Source organism: Dipteris shenzhenensis, chromosome 18 (genome assembly GCF_047967505.1).
Source record: "Dipteris shenzhenensis isolate YYH24624 ecotype China chromosome 18, Dip_SZ_1.0, whole genome shotgun sequence".
Lineage (NCBI taxonomy): Eukaryota > Viridiplantae > Streptophyta > Polypodiopsida > Gleicheniales > Dipteridaceae > Dipteris > Dipteris shenzhenensis.
This window is the reverse complement of record NC_141613.1, coordinates 41,994,480-42,013,118: the sequence shown is the minus strand read 5'-3', so window position 1 is coordinate 42,013,118 and position 18,639 is coordinate 41,994,480. Positions and strand designations below refer to the sequence as shown.

The following is an 18,639-nucleotide window of genomic DNA, read 5'->3' as shown; positions in this document are numbered from 1 at the left end:
AATATGATGGAATTGTATTGATTGAGTAAATCCATCTTGTATGCTATCTCATGTATTATGAACATGTCTCATTTTTGTTGATAATCAACTATCTTAATCTCGACTCTATCCCATTTATAAAAAGCAATATTAGATGAATCAATAAGAAACATGTATGCTCACCAGCTTAATACCAAAGTCCACAAAAACTATGTTAAATGTTCAATGTATATGTGGGAGATCCATCTCAAAAAGGAATAGCTCATGAGTATCACACTATAGATAAAAGAAACCTAGTTGAATTTTTAGCATACATACATAATATATAGTTCATAGTACATACCATGGTCCATCTACAAATCTATTTTGAATAGCACGTCACCTAGTACAAAAATGCTGATATAATCTTTTAAATTCAAAATAAACTACTAGTAATTATATTAAATATCATTGACTCCTAAAACTATGACAAGTCTGCCAAACAAATAAAAGACAAGTTAGCATTTTGCCCTTCAAGCAACGAATCTCTTTATTTATGCTTTTGAATCAACTAGCATTAAATGTTTTGAAACATCACAATACGATATGTGAAAGGTCCCTTCTAGGTAGATTATGACGCAATTAGTTTAAAAGAGATACAACCAATATACATCCCCCTACTGAAATTTTCGGAGAAATTTGTAAACCGTCCTCCCCACACATTGAGTCCATTAAGGTAAGCTTAAGGTAAGCCATATGTGAATAATGTCCATTAATGTAAGTCCATCAGAATTGTATAGATCATGTACCATTGAGCATCAAATGTGCAAATAAAACAAATTAAATTTATGGAGTTCGAAGGCTAGTTCTCACATTTCATGAAGTTGGGAGGATGGTTTTCACATTTCAAAGTGATTTTGCTATTAATGAAGATGATATTTGTTACATATCCACAATGATAAGCATATCGGCTCCTAGTAATATTTCTTTTGTTCATGTATATTTTATGTTATTGATGCCATTGGCTCTTCTTTTTAAAGAACATTGTTGATGACCTGTTAAATACATATTGAGACTCGTGAGGGGATGCCCTAAAGTAAGATGTTGAAAAATATCATTCAATAAATTTAGTTGTGACCTTGAGTTAGGAAATGTGTTTGTGGATTATCAAAAGGAGCCTCTTAACATTTTTACTAAGAGAATTCGACATCTAACGACCACTATAGCCTGAAGAGATTTCCCCCAAAACATTTTAAAAAGTAGTCTATTGGAAGAATACAAGAATACATCCTTAGTAGCACAAAGAACTTCTTATATCGTCAATTGAGTTAAGTACTCATTACAAGAAAACAAGGATGCACTCTTTACCTTGTTGAGCCACATTCCTATCTAGCAGCACAAAGAAAGTCTTATGTTTGTTAATTGAGAAAGTCTTATGATGTTAATTGATTGGGAAGTTACCAAAGGTTCGAATGTCATTTTAGTAGTTCTCATGTGAGCATCTTTATGTAAACTTGATACAAGAGTACACCATATCAAAAATTAAATTTTCTAGAGCTCTCATGGGTGGCAATGAAAAATGCTCTCATAAAGATGCTCTAATGTGAGCATCTTAATGTGAACTTAAAGTTAATATAAAATACCAGAGTACACCATATCAAAAATTAAATTTTCTTGGCAATGAAAAAGTGGATGTTTATGATCAAACCATTGTCTCTAAGATGATTTGCATCCCATATTTAGGTTGTAAGGTAAGTAGTGTGGTTGGAGCATGCTTGTAAGCTGGTGAAAGAGAGAACCGAAATCGTTGAAGCATCATGACGAGAATCAGCCTTGCCTCTAGCAACGCAAAATTTTGCCCGAGGCAATTCCTGGGTCCTATAGAGAACGGAAAGAAGGCCACGGGTATCTTGCACGCATTTCCAATACCATTCGCAAAACGTTGTGGGTTGAATTCTGTTGCATTTGGGCCCCAAATCGTTGGATCGTGATGCAGCGCAAGTACAGGTATCCAAAGCAGTGTGTTTGATGGAACAGAAATGCCTCCCAACTTTATCTCTTTCTCAGCCTGCCTGAAAATCGTTGCAGCTGGTGGATACAAACGCAAGGCCTCATTGATAACCATCCCAACCTACAATCCATGGAAGGAATTTATTCAATGATTATATAATAATAAGGGTACATTACAAATTCATTGTGTAGGACGAAGTCTACTCGCAACCTACCAATTTGAGGCTGTTGAGAGACTCTGAATCAGGGGTTCTCTTGCCACACACCTGAAGTACCTCTTCCCTTGTTCTTTCTTGCCATTCTTGGTGGGTGGCTAGTAGCATGGTTGCCCAAGTCATCAAGTTGGCAGTGGTCTCATGGCCTGCAAAAAAAAACGTCTTGCATTCGTCGACAATATCTTGCATGCTCAGAGTCGTTTGCAGTCCTCGAAGATCTTTCCTATTTGCAGCCAGCAAAATTCCCAGAAGGTCATTCTCAGGGGGGTGCTCATCTCGACTTTGAATAATATGGAGCAGGGTTGCCTGTATGTCGTTGTTTAGCCTCCTTAGATATCGATTTTGTGCAGTTGGCAAGAACCTGGAGAATTTATCAAGGCCAAGTATCATGCAATGATTTGGAAAACTCTTTCAAGCTGCTTCTCTCATGTCTCAAAATTGCCTTCAAACTGATTTTCCCTCCCCTCCCTCTCAGTTGGGTGTGTTTACTACTTGACCCTCTAGGGTAAAGGGGCCAGTCCTATTACACCTTGCATGAGGGTGCTCTGGAGGGGCCAAAATGTGCAAATTTTGGTTTTTTATTAATGGCCAGTTGTTATGCTGAGCACTACGGCTCTCTTTGCTCTTAACCCTCAAGGATGATCTGCAGGCTGAACATCTATGGATAGCAGGAACTCCCCAATGGAGGCCGTAATATAGGGCGAGATAGCCCCTAGATCTTGCCAACCAGATCCCTGCAGCAGCCGACCCTGCCCTGATTCTGCCCTACCCTATCTGTACTGGTGACTGTACAAACCTGTACGGCCACCATTCCAGCCTGTTGCTGCTGCCTGCCAACTGTTGCAGACCCTTGGACTCTGCCTATAAACAGGCCTTTGGTACCCCTTGTTGGCTGCCTCTTCTGCTGGCCCTGCTACCCATATGGCAGCCCTCTGATACTGCCCATGTGCTGCCCATGTGGCAGCCTTACATGATGCCCACATAGTTCTCTTTCTTAGCCAATGTTGCTGACAAGGGTGGCCCATGTGGCTGCCGTTGCCTTAACCACCTCTGGACTTATCATTGATCTATCGAGACCTCATTGACATGGAAGGTGACATCGGTGGTGTTAGGGTCATTGCATAATGAGCTATTCTATGCCTTATTTTGCAATCAACTCCAAACAAGTGCTAAAGGACATCGAGAGACACAACTCCCACCTATTTGACCTTCAGGAGGTAAGCGTCGTCAAGTGTACACAATCAGCCACAATTTCTCTCTTACACTAAATGGGTAATCAAAAATTGCATGCACCATATCCATCCTTATAACACAGACTTCCCACTTGCCAAATGAAATCATCGTATGCAGCTCCACTACTCAGACTACAACAATGGTGATTAATGAGCCACAAAGGTAGAAATATATTCAGGGTGCATAATGCAGTAAAAAGAACAGTGAAGTGTGTGGCTAGGTGGATGGAGGGAGCAAGGAGGTGGGCTTGGGTATCTAGTATAAGAAATCCTCATAATCTAATATCATTCATGAACTGCGGAACAGAAAGAAGCCTGTAATTACAGCAAAGAACAAGAATATAGCTATTGCATAGAATATCTCAAGCAATCCATACAATGAGGCCTCTTATACAGAGAGTGAAGAGCCGCACATGAAAAGGTGTGGGCATGAAGAGGTGAGTTCCTCTTGTGAAGTGTGCAACCCCCCTTGACGAAAAGGTACATTACAATAGAAGTAGAGTCTTTATGAGTGTATGCCTCTTTCGAAAATTTGTGGCTTTGGTTGTAGCTCTTGTGAAGGGTTGCACCTCATAGGAAGTAACCCACTGAAAAGGCAGACCCTTCCAGAAGTGCCCATTCATCGAACCATCCATAAGAATGTTTATATGTCACGGATCATGACATTCCTTCCCACTCAAAAGAAGACCTTGGTGGAAAAGAGGAAACTAGTGTAGAATGAATCATCTCTAAGGTTGAGAATATTTTTTTGGGCAAAAAAAAGTTTGTAATATATTATATCCACAAAGATATGATCAATACATAGTCTTTAGAGTAGAAAAGCCAGCCCCCATGGGGAGAAGTTACATTAGTAAAATAGTTCTGCTAGAAACTCAAGAACTTGGAAACTTGTGAGTTTGTCACAGCAGCAACTTTAAAAGAAGGGTTCCTCTGTATCATCTGTAGCATCATCAATAAAGTAGTGAGAGTATCTGATATCCATATTAGATGAGTCACCAGTATTAGCAGAGTCATCAAAGGCAGCAGCATGAGATTCACTGGGTAAAACTGATTCCTTCTTCACAATTAGAGTTTAGATCTCCTTAAGAAAACAAGTAAATTCAACAGGGATTTCAAAGGAGATAGTGTTGTCCATCCCAAAGCATCTTTGTCCATGGTCTTAAAGATCAACATTAAACAAGGCAGCATCAGATCTGAACTGAGTTATCAGCTCTGCAATTTTCCTTTGGTCCTGTGTATCCAATTGAGAAAAAGTATATCAGCATGCAAATCAAGTTGGTTAGACTGAAAATTGTTTCTGGCTATCCAAATAAACCACAGTGCATGTGTTTTGATGGGTGCCCATATCTTCTGCTTTGTCTTTGAAGAGTCCCCTAATAGAATAGCTTTCCAATTAATGGGCTCTCATGTTTTAAATTGTACTATTTTTTAAACCTTTCTAGTAGTAGGATAGGCAACAAAGAGGTGAAAGATATCTTCCTCTGAAGAAGGACATCTCATGCACTTGCCATTTTCCTTTCCAATTCTCAATCCTCTGCTGTTGGTCCAAACAACTTTGTGCATTATTAGCCAAAGCAAGGTAGACATTTTATCAGGGATTGAGCTTGACCAAATGCAACAGAATCTGAATTTCCATTTGTCCCTAAAATCCTGCAATTTTCATCTAGTATTAAGGACAATGAAAAGATCCCCTATATCCCTAGCTTGGATAGAAATAGGGAAGAAGGAAGTACTCTCAACCCAACTGAACTCTTTGTTGTAGACCAAAAAAGTTATACATTTCCATTGTTGATTACCCTCCCAAAGGTGAATTCTGCTCATGATCAAAGTCTGGTTCTAATTATTTCATCTGAACTTCCTCCTTATCTCAATCAAAGTTTTCCATCGCTCCATAGCTGACCCCAAGGTTGAGACTATTGTTGCAAGATGTCAAAGTATTGCTACATATCTTCATCTATCTGCCAAGTAGCGTCTGAATCATCAACATCACACAGCTGAACAAGAAACTTAGTGATAAGTTGATGCCATGTCTCACACTACCAATGCTTAGTATGCACTCGAGGATGAGAAGACGACGACGATGGTCTCCTTGAATTTTTGAATCAGAGGTCAAACATCATCGTCACCTAGAAAATATGCTTTCAACCATGAAATGTGAAATGTATGGTTACTTCTATCCGAAGTTGGTGGTAGTCTTGGTGATGAGTGTTTCTTAATGATCTAGAAGGGTTCGTAGTATCATGGCTGTAGCTTGGGAAACACAGACTTAACTATCTTGTAGCGATGTGCAGCAATGTAACAGAATCACGTCACCTTCATTAAACTCAAGATCATGTCAGTATTTATTAGCAGAATGTTGATACCGCCACTCTTGCGCTGTGCACATTCAATCCTAGACTTGCATTAGGATATCTTGCATTTCTTGAAGAATCTGATCAACTAAGGTGACTCTGTGTTGGTATTGTTGGAGTGTAGGCTACTTAAAATGAGTCATGATGATAGCATTGTGGAAAGATTTACTATATGTGAACTATCTGAGTGGTAAATACTATTCTAAAGACTATTAATAAGTGTGACTGAATATAGTGACGTAACAATTTCTTCCAAGACTTGGTTGACTCTTTTAGTTTGACCATTCAGTTCCGGAGGATATGCTGAGCTAAAGATTAATGATGTGCCTAAAGATTCAAAGAGAAAAGACTGGTGAACTTGGGATCTTTGTCTCTCTTTTTTCCCCATGAAACAGACTTCTATTAAGCATGAAAAAAACCCACAAGAGCTACTCGAAGCGGAGATACATCATGCACATGCCCTATTAATAGCAACTAGATGGAGATCGAAATAGAGGATGGAGACGGAGACGGAGACGGAGACGGAGACGGAGATCTATAGGCTAGATTCCCTCGCCCACCACTTAGACCTGACCTTGGAAAAGACCTTGATGATGACATGGAAGAAGAAGACGGAAGTGGCGGCCTGTCACGTCCGGCTCTTCGATCCTACCAAACATGGTCGGCTGATTTGACTTTTGAGGACGCTTTCCCTAAACTTGCCAAAAAGAATACTTTCTCATCCGAACGCCACCAGTCGATTCTGAAAAGCGATACATGGACCCTTAGGCAAGACAAAGCATCTTCCATCTTGAAAGAAGCTTCAGCACCACATGATAGAAATGGACACTCCTCGTCAGCTCTCCGAGCTGGGAGAGGAGGGGCCACGGTATCTTACGCAGCAGCAGCTCAGAAAGCTAGAGGCGGATTCTTCTCCCTTCCAGTGCAAAAGGATACTACTTCTCGCTTTTGCCAATTCAAGACGGACAGAAGTCGAAGACACGGAAAGACGAGACAGTTCCAAAGCAAAGCAACAAGAAACCAGGGAACTCCAGCGCATAACTCAAGAACCCAAGAGAGGTGAAAGAGGAAAGGGAAGAGCCAGCGAACAGAGAAGGAAGTAAAGAAGGAACCATTTCTTCTAGAGGTGTTCCAAGCGCAAGCGCAAATCAAAGAGACCCCCGAAGCGGGGATGACTGAGGCGTGGGGGAGAAAATGAAGGAAACAAAAAGAACCTTCACGGCGAGAAAGAAAAGAATGACCCACAGACCCCACGCAGCAGCTCCACACCTGCTGAAGAGAAAGAGGCTATTGCTAGTGAGAGCCAAAAATCTGCAAGAGGTAAGCAAATCGTCGCCTTCATCAATGAAGATCTTCTATCTAAATCTATAGATTGACTTAGCACTCATGCTCTGATAGGATTTCTTCCAGGGCCCAAACCTCCTTTAGCTTTCATTGAGAGTTGGGTGAGAACAAACTGGGTAAGGCAAGGCATCGTTACCAATGTTAGGTTTCTGAGGAAAGGTTTCTTTGTCTTCCTCTTTGAGTCTCCTAGCATGGCCTCCGAGGCTCTCAATTGTACTCTGTGGATTATCAGACACCAACCTCTCTACTTAGAGAAGTGGAAGCAGAACTTCAATCTTGATTTACCTAGGTCCACCTTTATACCCCTGTGTGGGTTGAGCTCCCAGATTTGCCCCTCTCTCTCTACAACCAAATTGCCTCTCTGTGCAATGGGTTGGGAGAGAGAGTGGGTGTTGAGAAAGAAAATTTTATTAATCCTAGAGCTAATCCTCAGGTTTGTATCAAATTGGACGTTGTTGAGGATCTGCCCAACACCTTGGTAATGGTGAATAGGAATGGTAGTGTGTATAGAGAGCAGCCCCTTCTATATAAAAATCTCCCAAAGTCCTGCTTCCTCAGTGGACTGTCAAGTCATGCAGTTAAAAACTGCCCACATAAGAGAGCCAAAGCTAAACCCAAGGATCCTCCTGCACCTAACAACAGCAAGCAAACTGAAAGATGGATCCCCAAGGTCCCAGCTACTCCTGAAAAAATCCCTCTTCAGAAGGAGGCCCTGCCAAACCCATACTCTCTCTTGACAAAGGCAAAGGAAAGCTAGATGACTCTCTAGCACTGAACAATGCATTTGATACCTTGGCAGAGAGTGAAATTGAAGAATGGATTTTAAAAAATCACGATATGGATTTGGATTCTCAGATAGAGCCAGGCTGGTCAAAGGATTTTGAAGAGGACATCAATAGAGAGGATGAGATGACCTCTTCCAAGATCAATGAGGAAGACTTACAAGATGATCAAGACATGGTCACAACTATGGAAAAGGATACTGTGGTTCAAGGGAAGACTTTTACCCAAGCGCAAAGCAAGAGAAAGATCATCAAGAAAAAGTGCTTCCCCCCAAGTCAACAGCCCCAATCCCAAGGCCAGAAAGGAAACCAAAAAGAATGTCAAGTAAACCAATAGCCATCCTCTCCCTCAATGTCAGAGGACTCACTGACCCAGGCAGAGGAGAAGAGTTAGCTTATTGGCTGAGAACCAATAATATTTCCCCTACTTTTCTTACACTACAAGAAGTTAAAGTCTCTGGACCCTCTCTAGAGAACAGACTTATAGCTATTGATCAGAGAAGAAAATGGTTCTTCACCCAACATGAGGAGGGAAAAGGTGGAGTGGCAATCGGGATACTCTCTAATTATTCCCATGGAATCCTAGGAGTTGAACTGGATACACTGAACAGATGGATTATGCTCAAATGCTCTCTACAAGGTCAGTCTTTCACTGTGGTTTCATTGTATGCCCCTAACAGTACACAGGACAGAAAGGTCAGTTGGGAATCACTACTGCTTGCAGGAAACAAATGTTTTGCGGTAGAAGACTTTAACATGGTGGAAAAATCCACAAACAGATGGATGGGTAAAGGAACAATAATCAGAGGCAGTGAACAGACTCTTTGGGAGAATCTGAAAGAAGACCTAAGCCTTGTGGACATGGGGATGAAAGGTACTTTCACTTGGTCCAATAGCCAAGTTGGAGCCAACAGAAGAGAGGCTAGATTGGATAGGATCTATGCTTCTCAAGAACTAGTAAGGCAGACTAGCTCTCTTCAAACTCAGGTCTTCTCCTCTCTTTTTCTCTCTGATCACAAGCCAATCTTTCTCAAATGTGATTTTGGCCCAGGACAAAAAACCACCTCATGGTTTGAGGCTGATCCTAAATTCTTTGACCTTAAAAGTGTCCAAGAAGGAGTTAAAGCAATTTGGCCGATGGCCTTCATTGATTCTATCTCAGTCAGTGACTCCTGGTGTATAGCAGTTGAACAGACCCAAAGACTGCTTAGAAAAGCAAGAAAAGACACAGCCAAAATAAGGGCTAAGAGAATGGACAGCAATCAGGACATGATTGTTTCCTTGGAGAACTTAGCCAGACAGGGGGATCCATAGGCCTAGACTGACTTGGTTTTAAAAAGAAATGAACTTAGAATTCAAGAACAGATTCTTCTTAATGATTCCAAAATATACTTCAGGGATTGGTGGGCTGGTAAAGCTGAGAGACCTACCAAAAGAAAAAGATCTAATGAAGAGATTCCCCTTCTTAGAAAAGCTGACAACTCTCTTGCTTTATCTACTGAGGAGAATATTGATCTCATTCATCTCCACTTTTAGAACTTACTATCTTCCACTATACAAGTACATACTGAAGTGACCAAGGCCAGGGAACTATGCAAGAAAGAACACTGTGCTCAGATTTGATAACAAGTACCTGGAAAAACCTCTATCTATTGATGAACTCTTTGAGGCTATCAAGGTAATGGCAGATGGCAAAACACTAGGAGAGGATGGATTGCCAATTGAATTCTACAAAAAAATTTGGCCCACTGTTGGTCCTTATCTCCTACTGTTATGGCAAGAGAGTGTCAATAATGGGAATCTGCCTACTCATATTAATGGGGGAGTTATCAAACTAATTCCTAAGGAGGGGGATAAGGAAGAGGTACTGGAGGCCACTTACTATGCTTAACTGCAGCTATAAAATCTTTACTAAAGCACTGGCTCTGAGAGTAAAGAATAGAATGGCCAAGTGGATACAATAGAAAGGCTTCATAAAGGGCAGACCTCTTCTTGAAGCCATCATCAATATCTGAGAGGGATGTGAGTATGCCAGGGAAACAAAGCAAGACATATGTTTTCTGAAGGTTGACTTTCATAAAGCATATGATAGACTTGAATGGGACTTCATCATCCAAACTCTGGCCTATTTGGCCTTGGCCCCCTATTCATCTCATATATCAAACTGCTTCTCACTAATGCCTCAGCCAAGATTTGTATCAATGGGATCATGAGTCAACCCTTTGTCCTTAAAAGGTCTATAAGACAGGGTTGCCCCATTGCTCCTTTACTTTTTGCAATTGTTGCAGACTCACTAGGGTGGCTACTTCAACATCAGAAATGTGAAAGGCATTGAGTTGCCCTCTGGCAAGCACCTTATCTGCCAACAGTTTGCTGATGACACAAACTTAACCCTCAAGAATGAGACTCAAATCATTAAAAAGGCTATAGAGTCCTTAGAGATCTTTTGTAAAGCTTCTGGTTCCAAAATCAACCACTCCAAAACTGGATATGCAACTCTCAAAGGGGATGAACAGGCTTTCTTGGAAGAGATGGGTTGCCAAAGAATCAAACATGGCACAGTCTTCATCAAACATGGCACAGTCTTTAGATTATTGGGTATCCCCATGGATTTTGACATTTCCCTCAAACAAAGATGGAACTGGTTCTTGAACAGATTTCAAAACAAGATTGAGAAATGGAGAGGGTTTCAGGCCAGTCTAGCTGGAAGGAGAACTGTTCTCAACCACTGCATATACCCAATTGTTATATTCTATCTCACTTCTTGGTCCCCTTCTAGAACTGGAATTGACGAGTTCATTAGAATTTGCAGATCATTTCTTTGGGGGGGGGAAAGATAGCCAAGGTCAGATGGGATTTTTGTATCAAACCCAAGCAGGAAGGAGGCTTAGGTGTGATAGATATAGAGCAGGCTTCTCTGAAACTATCCTCAACTTGGATAATTAAAGCAATCCTCCATCCTCTTGAGGATTGGGCCCAAATCCTTCTAAGGAATGTGAACTCCCTAAGACCTCTGAGAGCTCCCAAGTAGAAAAAATACCCTATGTTGTCAGCTATTTGTAACCCTGAACCCTGCAAAGCTAAAGGCAATCAGCTTTGGATCTCACTATGGACAGCCTTTGAAGGAATCAAAAGCCAAATTGTCTTCTCTAGCAAAGGAGCTTTTATGACATTAGACTCAATCTAGGTCTCCTATCTTCAAGGATGCTGCTCTCTCTGATGAAGACTTTGATAAGGCTGCTTTACTCTTCAAAAAGGGACTGCAATGCTAGGGTCAACTTTGGAACAAAGCTGAGCTAAGATGGAAAACCTAGATTGAGATTAGGAGAGAGTTCAATTTAAATAACCAAAGCCAGACACTTGTCTTGAACAGAATTCACCTCTGGGAGGAAAATCAGCAACGGAAAGGTGGACCTTTCTTGGTTTACAGCAGAGAGTTCAGTTGGGTTAAGAGTACTTCTTTCTTCCCTATCCCCACTCCAACCAGAGACATTGGAGATCTCTGCATGGTCCTTAATACTAGGTGGAAACTGTAGGACTCTAGGGGCAAATGGAAATTCAGATTCTACTCCGTTTAGTCAAGCTCAATCCCTGACAAATTGTCTACCTTGCTTTGGCTAATAATGCATAAAGTTGTGTGGACTAATAATAGAGGACTGAGAATTGGAAAGGGAAATGGTAAATGCATGAGGTGCCCCTCTATAAATGAAGATATTTTTCACCTCTTTGTTGCCTGTCCTGTTGCTAGAAAGGTGTGGAAAATAGTACAGCTTGAAACAGGGGAGCCAATAAATTGGAAGGCCATACTACTAGGAGACTCTGCAAGGACAAAACAGGAGTTATGGACACCTATCAGAGCACATGCACTGTGGTTTATTTGGATAACCAGAAACAATTTCCAATTTAATCAAATTGTGTTGCATGCTGACTTGTTTTTTCTCAATTGGCTGCACAGGATCAAAGGAAAATTATAGAAATGATAAACCAGTTCAGAACTGAGGCTGCCCTCTTTAATGTTAACTTGCAAGACCATGTTCAAAGCTGTTTTGGGATGGATAATACCACACCTTTGGAAATCCCCCCTGAGTTTACTGATTTTCTTAAACAGGTCCCCCCTCCAACTGTAAAGAAGAAGCCAGTGTCACCCACAGTGAAGCCCACGCTGCTACCATAGATGACTCTAACAATTCTGGTGATTTAGAGAACTTCAACTACTCTGACTACTTTAATGATGATGACGCAGATGATTCATATGTACCTCTCTTTTAATTCTGTTGCTGCTATGACAAACTCAGAAGCCCTCAAGCTCATGAGTGTCTATCAGAAATGTTTTGTTGAAGAAACTTCTCCCCATGGGGGCTGGCTGTTCTATGCTAGAGAACATGTACTGTGAATATTTATGATGATGATATAATATAATACAAACTTCTTTTCTACCAAAAAAAAAAAAGTCACCCAAAATGGCTCAACAGAAAACCTCAGTATAAATTGGAAAGAAACCAGGGAGGAGGCTAAAAGTGCCACCTCGGTCATGCTATGGACTTTGAGAAGAAGGGAGAGCCCCTCCATTCTCTGAGAAAAATATCCCTCCTTCGAGAGGCTGCCCGGGAAGAATCTCTCATGATCACCCCACTAGCCATCAAAGTATGTATGGCCACGGTGTGAGAGGGATGGACCTAAGATCCATCCAAGCCCTCTTTGCATCTCGCTCTCTAGATATGCCACGCTACAATACTCAATAGTATCTCCCAAGGGGTATCCACGTGAGAATACAACGGTCTAAACGGGGACAAGGGAACGTCATCCAAAGAGCAATACTCAACTAAGTGTCGTTAAACCGAGATAGCCCAAGAACTACCTCTCAAAGAAGACTTGAGGGTCCGAAAGGGAGAGCCAAGCCATTGAACCCCAAGTCATATAGAAGTGGGAAGCAGAAAAAGTACCAAAGATCCTAGCAATCTCCTTCCAACCTCTCTTGTCTGCAGTCCCATTGGTGAATCAACTTCTCAGCAAACCTGCAGCGAGGACAAGTAGAATCTGCCCCGAACCTGGCCCTCCACAAATTCACCGCAATCGCTCCATGAATAGATAGCCAAAAGAAAAGTTTGATTTTTCTATTCTTGAGGGATTCCCAGAGTCTCCTCCAAAAGAGTCTTTGCAGGTCTGTAGAAACATGCAAGTTCTCCCAATGAGGAGCTTTGGGGCGCCTCCAACCTCTAGAACTGATCTAAAACTTCCTAGCATTACTTACAAATAACAAACGGAAGGGGAGACGAGGGTTCGGATCAAGGTGCCACTCTGAATTCTTACCATGATCCACAAACCCTAGGATCCTAACAGGCTGAAAGGGAATACCTAAGAGAATATCATTTGAAGATCTAGACAGCCTTCCACCTGACTAAACATCAAAGACCAAGGCATCCTCATGTGCTCCTCGAAAGGCTATGACCTGAAGAGGGATGCCGGTCCTCGAGAAAGCCACCATTCAAGTAGAACAAACAACCGGTCGGTCATCTATATCCATACAATCCTCGGGTAGGGCTCCGTCTATCTGCTAAATCCTCCTTGTAATTCCTCTGAGGTGGCATACCAATTGTTGTTCACGATCCTTTGGAAGCTTTTTGGAAACCTTTCCAGGATCATACAGAGGACGCAGGGCCTCTCTCCCCATCTGGACCACTGCATATAATGAGACTGGCCAAGTGGTCTGCCATGCTTGTCGGGTAAGCTATCATTCCACATGATAGGCTGCCTGTCAATCTCTTCCAGAGAGGCTAGGGGAACTCTTCGAAGAGTATTTCTAAAGCTGTTCTAGGCTTTCAGAATAGCCGCCATAAGAAAGAGATATGAGGTGTGCTGAAGTAAAAATCCATGGCACTATATAAATCATGTCCTTGCACCACAACAGCCCATTATGCAATTTGAATTCCGAATGACCCTAGCTAGAAGGCTTCTGCAAATCTGAAAATATGAGAGCTGCCTTAGAATTCTACATATACTATTCTTGAATGCCATGAATCCACTCTTAATATATGGTATAGATAGTAGACAAATTGCAAGCCCACATCCTAGACAAGGCATCCACAACCACATTGTCCTTCCCCTTTCTGTACTCAATGTCAAATCATAGGATTGAACTGCAGCCAACCACCTCTTTTGCTTACATGACAAATTTGGCTTAGTGAGGGGGATTCTGACTGTCCTATGATCTGTTTTCACCTTAATTTTGCTCCCGTGCGGATAGTGGTACCATTTCTTAAAAGCATGCAAGATAGCCAACATCTCTTGATCATAAACATGGTAATTGAGTTTCTTGGCATCAAACTTACGGCTTTCAAAGGCTATTACCCCTTGTTCCTTTGCCATTCGCATCTGCCTCCACAAACGAAAAGACATGAAAAATCAAGGCATACCAAGACAAGTGCATGAGTGAGCAAAGTTTGAAACTGCTTTGTGCTTCCTTTGACCACCTAAAAGCATCCTTCTTCAAGAGGAGCTGCCCTCTTGGCAAATTTGTGAATTAAGAACCTATAGAAGGAATCAAGACCTAAAAATTCCTCTCAATTGGGTGGGGTTTTGTGGCTGTGGCCAAATTCACCTGTGCTGGATCCACCCGAATGCCATGTCTACTCACAATATGCCCCAGCTACTCAATTTTCTCTGCCATTAAAGTGCATTTGCTGGCCTTTGCATAAAGCTGATGCATCCTCAGAATTTTCAGCACTTGCTTCACACGCTTAATGTGCTCCTACCTATCCTTGCTATAAATGAGAATATCATCAAAGAAAACCAGCACGCATCTGAAAAGAAGTGGCTGCAATACCCTGTTCATTAGCGCCTGGAAGGTGGCCGGTGCAGTAGTCAATCCAAACGGCATCACCTTGAATTCATATAAGCCCTGTTCTATGCGGAAGGCCGTCTTGTGCTCATCTCCTTCTTTCACCCTGATTTGATGGTAGCCAGACCTCAAGTCTATCTTCATGAAAAACTGAGCACCCTTGAGTTCATCCAATAGGTCATCAATCTTGGGGATTGGAAACCTATTCTTGATAGTGCCTTGTTGAGATCCCTTTAATCAATGCACATGCGGTACGATCCGTCTTTCTTCACCAGAAGCACTGGGGAGGCAAAAGGAGAAGGGCTATGAGAGATGAAGTCCTTCTCAAGCAATTCCCGCACTTGTACTGCCACTTCCTCCCGCTCCACGTTAGAAAGACGGTATGGGACTTTGTTCATGGGCTTACTGCCACAATAGAGAGAGGGGAAGTGGTGGGAAGAGGAGAGAGAGAGAGAATGAGAATGTAGGCTGCAAGGAGGAGGGAGTAGATAGGATTAGATGTAACATCCAAAAAGTCTACAATGAGTGGTGGATGGGGACTTATATAGTCCCTCCACATTTCCCACCTAAAGGGCCATTAATATAGCCCTTTTTCCCCCTTCAATACAGCATAATCATAAACTGGTAAGGCCAATCTATTACAATTGCAAATCCAAGCAATAGCAATGACTCAGGGAAGCATGGCAGCCAGCCCTAAGGGAGTCTCGGAGTCAAACAAGCCATGTAGGCTGCCATGTCACCTACAAGATCAATTGCAGCATTAGCTGTCATAAAGTCATCCATGACAGCCAAAAGTGCTGCACCAGCACTAAGACATGCACAAAGGCCTACAATGGCACCAGTACCCAACAAAAGTACCAAGTAGGCAGCCTACAGCCACATGGGACAGCCAGTGCACCCACGGGACAGGAAGCACAGAAGAGGAGCCGCCAGTGGGTGTTCACCTGCAAGTCAGCCTGGACTAGACCCAGGTTGATCTAGATCCACTCTCCCCATCTAGGGATCCCCCACCTATGAAGGGGTTTAGACCTTCATTCTTTAGCAGCCGGCAGTGGGATCAGTACTGGCAGCAACTCAGCCCTCAGCCTCTGGGCAGCAACTCAGCTTTAGCCTCTGCTTACAACAGCCCCGAATTATCTGCAGCCTCATCATCCCCCTTATGCTCAGTTCTCACGTGGGACATGTCTTCTTCCTTCCTCCACAACCATCCATAGCCCTACAGCCAGCACAATCCAGCCTCTTTTTTTTTTCCAGAGAGAAGAACTTCTATTGATGCTTGTAAAAAACGATCATACAAGTTGGCAAATACCATAAAGGTGCCAACCATGAAAATCAACGAAAAATTAAAAGCTGGCTGTCAGAAAGACACTCCTGCTGCCAGAAGTGTGGGAACCCGATAGTTGTAATCTTTGGTCCTTTAGTGATCACCACGGCCACACTAAATAAAATTAGTGGTTAGCATGAATTTCAATCGTCCACTCTTTATCAGTTCTGAGAATGTGATTATGAATCTTATGCATGCATATACTCTCTCTCTCTCTCTCTCTCTACATAGCACTCATGCTTTTGTACTCAATAGATAACATGTACTCAACTAGTGAGCGAAACATATAAGCCTTATGTCTGTTACATATAGGGCAATAATAGTATTGTGAGTGCTCAAGATAGAGCTGGAAAAACCAGCCATCATAGGTCATGTCAATCTCTAAACAATGAGAGGTTATAAGAAAGATTAATAATGTGAGAAAGATGATGACATTAATTGTTTTGTTACCATCTACTGAACAAATTGGGAGCCCAAATATTTGAGACGATTCCAATGCCTTCTTGGTGGAAGAGAACGGCAAAATGGATTTGCTTATCGAGGTGATAGATGAGTTTGGGGCTGTTGATGGCTCTAACAAAAGCAACAAAAAATGCTTTCCTTGAAGTCTTTAGGAACCTAGGGAGGCTGGAAAAATAAGGCTTACACTTCCCTCAATATATGATATTCAGGCACCTGGAATGCAGTTAATGCAAGCTGCAAACACAGATGTTACTACTTTCATAAAGACGATTTTGTAGGAAAGATTAGGCAAAATGAAACAACTGCTGGGATGGGAGGGGAGTTGTCCCAAAGCATGTAATGGCTGCAACTTTTCTTTGCACAGTATCGGGCATGATTATGCAAACAATTTTAGAACCCTGTTCACAACATGATGATAAAAGGTTACTTGATAACCAGTCAATTTACCACCGGTATATGGGAGCATCATACTGCTGGTAAAAATAGACCACCGGTAACAGCCTCATTAGAGCCGGCTTTTGTGCTTCTTTATAGGTATTATGTCATCAATAAACAGCATTATACTGGCGGTAAATTTTGAAATTTACAGGCGGGTTACCTTATTTTAATCGGTGGACAGGTAATCCTGGTAGCATTTGCCGGCTTCAGGGGAATCGAAAACTAACTTGGAATATGGCATTAGTTGAGGATGGTTGGTATCTTTAACTCATCAATGCAAACTAGGCTTGCTGTAGGAATATGACTTGGCTAAGGTCGGGCCTTTAAAACGCAAAAAAAAGTCATAGCTAAACACATGAATATAGCTATGCCATATTTCAATGGAATTTGGAAGAAACCTGGATCCTGGTATGTGGACAGATCTTCCCATTTTTTCAAGTTGGATTTGTTGCTCCTTCTGCCGCATGAAAACCAACTTTCCTTCCTCGTAGCTGCTTCCAAAAGCCGTATGAGCTATGATGTCAGCCGTCAAGGACTTGAATTCTTCGTGTACATCCAACTCCCTGGTGCCTTCCTTGTTACCAACTTGCATTTCCCACCTCTCCAACATGGCAGTTATGCAAGCTACCATAGTCGGGGTCATTGCCTGGATTGCACGTGAATAGATGAGAAAGTGTGGGGTCAGTAAAGCAAACAGACAAGTGCTGAAGAAGGCAAAAAGTATGAACCTTCAACTTGTCCGTGAAGAAAGCCGGGCTAATAATGCGGCGATGCGCAGCCCATTTTTCTCCTTCCAAGGTTGCCACCGAATCGCCGAATAGGTCCCTGACCACGTTTTTTGGGACAAGCTTTTTGTAGTGGCCGAGCTTGTTGGAGAGGATTTCGCGAATCTCCTCGGGCTCAGTAACCGGTAAGATCGCTCTATAGCCAATCCAATAAACGAACTGATGGCCTGTTTGTGCGAGTGAAAATCAAAATGGCAAGCCAAGGCCGTGGAGAAAACGTGAGCAAAACCCAAAGTTTCAAAGTTGGGCGATAGCGTCTTAGATGGAAGTTTACCGAATTTTTTCTTCCACTCGAAGAAATGAGGAAAGATGCGCGGGGCGATGTCATGAGAGACATGGGCGGAGGGAGCGGAAGAAGCGGTCTGGAGCAAGGCGGAAAGCTCGCGGAGGTTGCCAAAGAGGAGACGATAAGGGAGGCAGGGGACGCCTTGAGAGAGGAAGGCGCGACGGATGCGACAAGGGTGCCAGCATAAGGCGATGGCGAGTTTGGAGAAGAGGAGAGAGAGAGCTATGGCGATGCCAGAGGCGAGGAGGGGAGCGGCGTGGAGCTCCATTACCATGAGAGCAGAAAAACGAAGCTCATGAACACGACTACTGTTACACGAGAGAAAGACAGAGAGAGAGAGAGTACGTGAATTCGCGAGAAAATAAATAGTACGTGAGACTGAGCCAGTACGTGAACACCAGAAAAGAGTACGTGACAAAACTGATCATGTCTACCTTCCTTTTTCTTTTTTTTTTCCCATAGGACCGCGGGTGCCTGAGTCTCCCTTACATTTTTCATCCTCACTAGTAACCTGACCCGTCTACGACGGAAGTAACCTGACCCGTCTACGACGGGCTAGCGACCCGCTCCATGGGGTCTCAAGGTTTGCCTTTCATTTCAAGGAATACAATTTA

At 42.5% G+C, this 18,639-nt stretch overlaps 1 protein-coding gene across 1 annotated transcript; it reads right to left on the bottom strand.

Annotated features, from left to right (window-relative positions):
- Positions 1 to 1,530: 1,530 nt before the first annotated feature.
- Positions 1,531 to 18,361, bottom strand: LOC147891246 (cytochrome P450 734A1-like). Its single transcript, XM_087390008.1, has 5 exons — positions 18,014 to 18,361; positions 17,683 to 17,906; positions 17,353 to 17,600; positions 2,184 to 2,544; positions 1,531 to 2,089 (listed from the first exon to the last, which is right to left on the bottom strand). Exons 1-5 carry the CDS (start codon positions 18,297 to 18,299, stop codon positions 1,661 to 1,663), a joined length of 1,548 nt encoding a protein of 515 aa, XP_087246134.1. The 5' UTR covers positions 18,300 to 18,361; the 3' UTR covers positions 1,531 to 1,660.
- Between the last annotated feature and the right edge of the window lie 278 nt (positions 18,362 to 18,639).

Bases quoted from the DNA above. Each gene is read 5' to 3' on its own strand.
- LOC147891246 (XM_087390008.1), bottom strand. From the start codon at position 18,299: ATGGTAATGGAGCTCCACGCCGCTCCCCTCCTCGCCTCTGGCATCGCC. The intron at 17,907-18,013 runs GTAAACTTCCAT...TCGCACAAACAG, and splicing joins CGAGTGGAAGAAAAAATTCG to GCCATCAGTTCGTTTATTGG. The intron at 17,601-17,682 runs GTTCATACTTTT...CGTGCAATCCAG, and splicing joins TCTTCACGGACAAGTTGAAG to GCAATGACCCCGACTATGGT.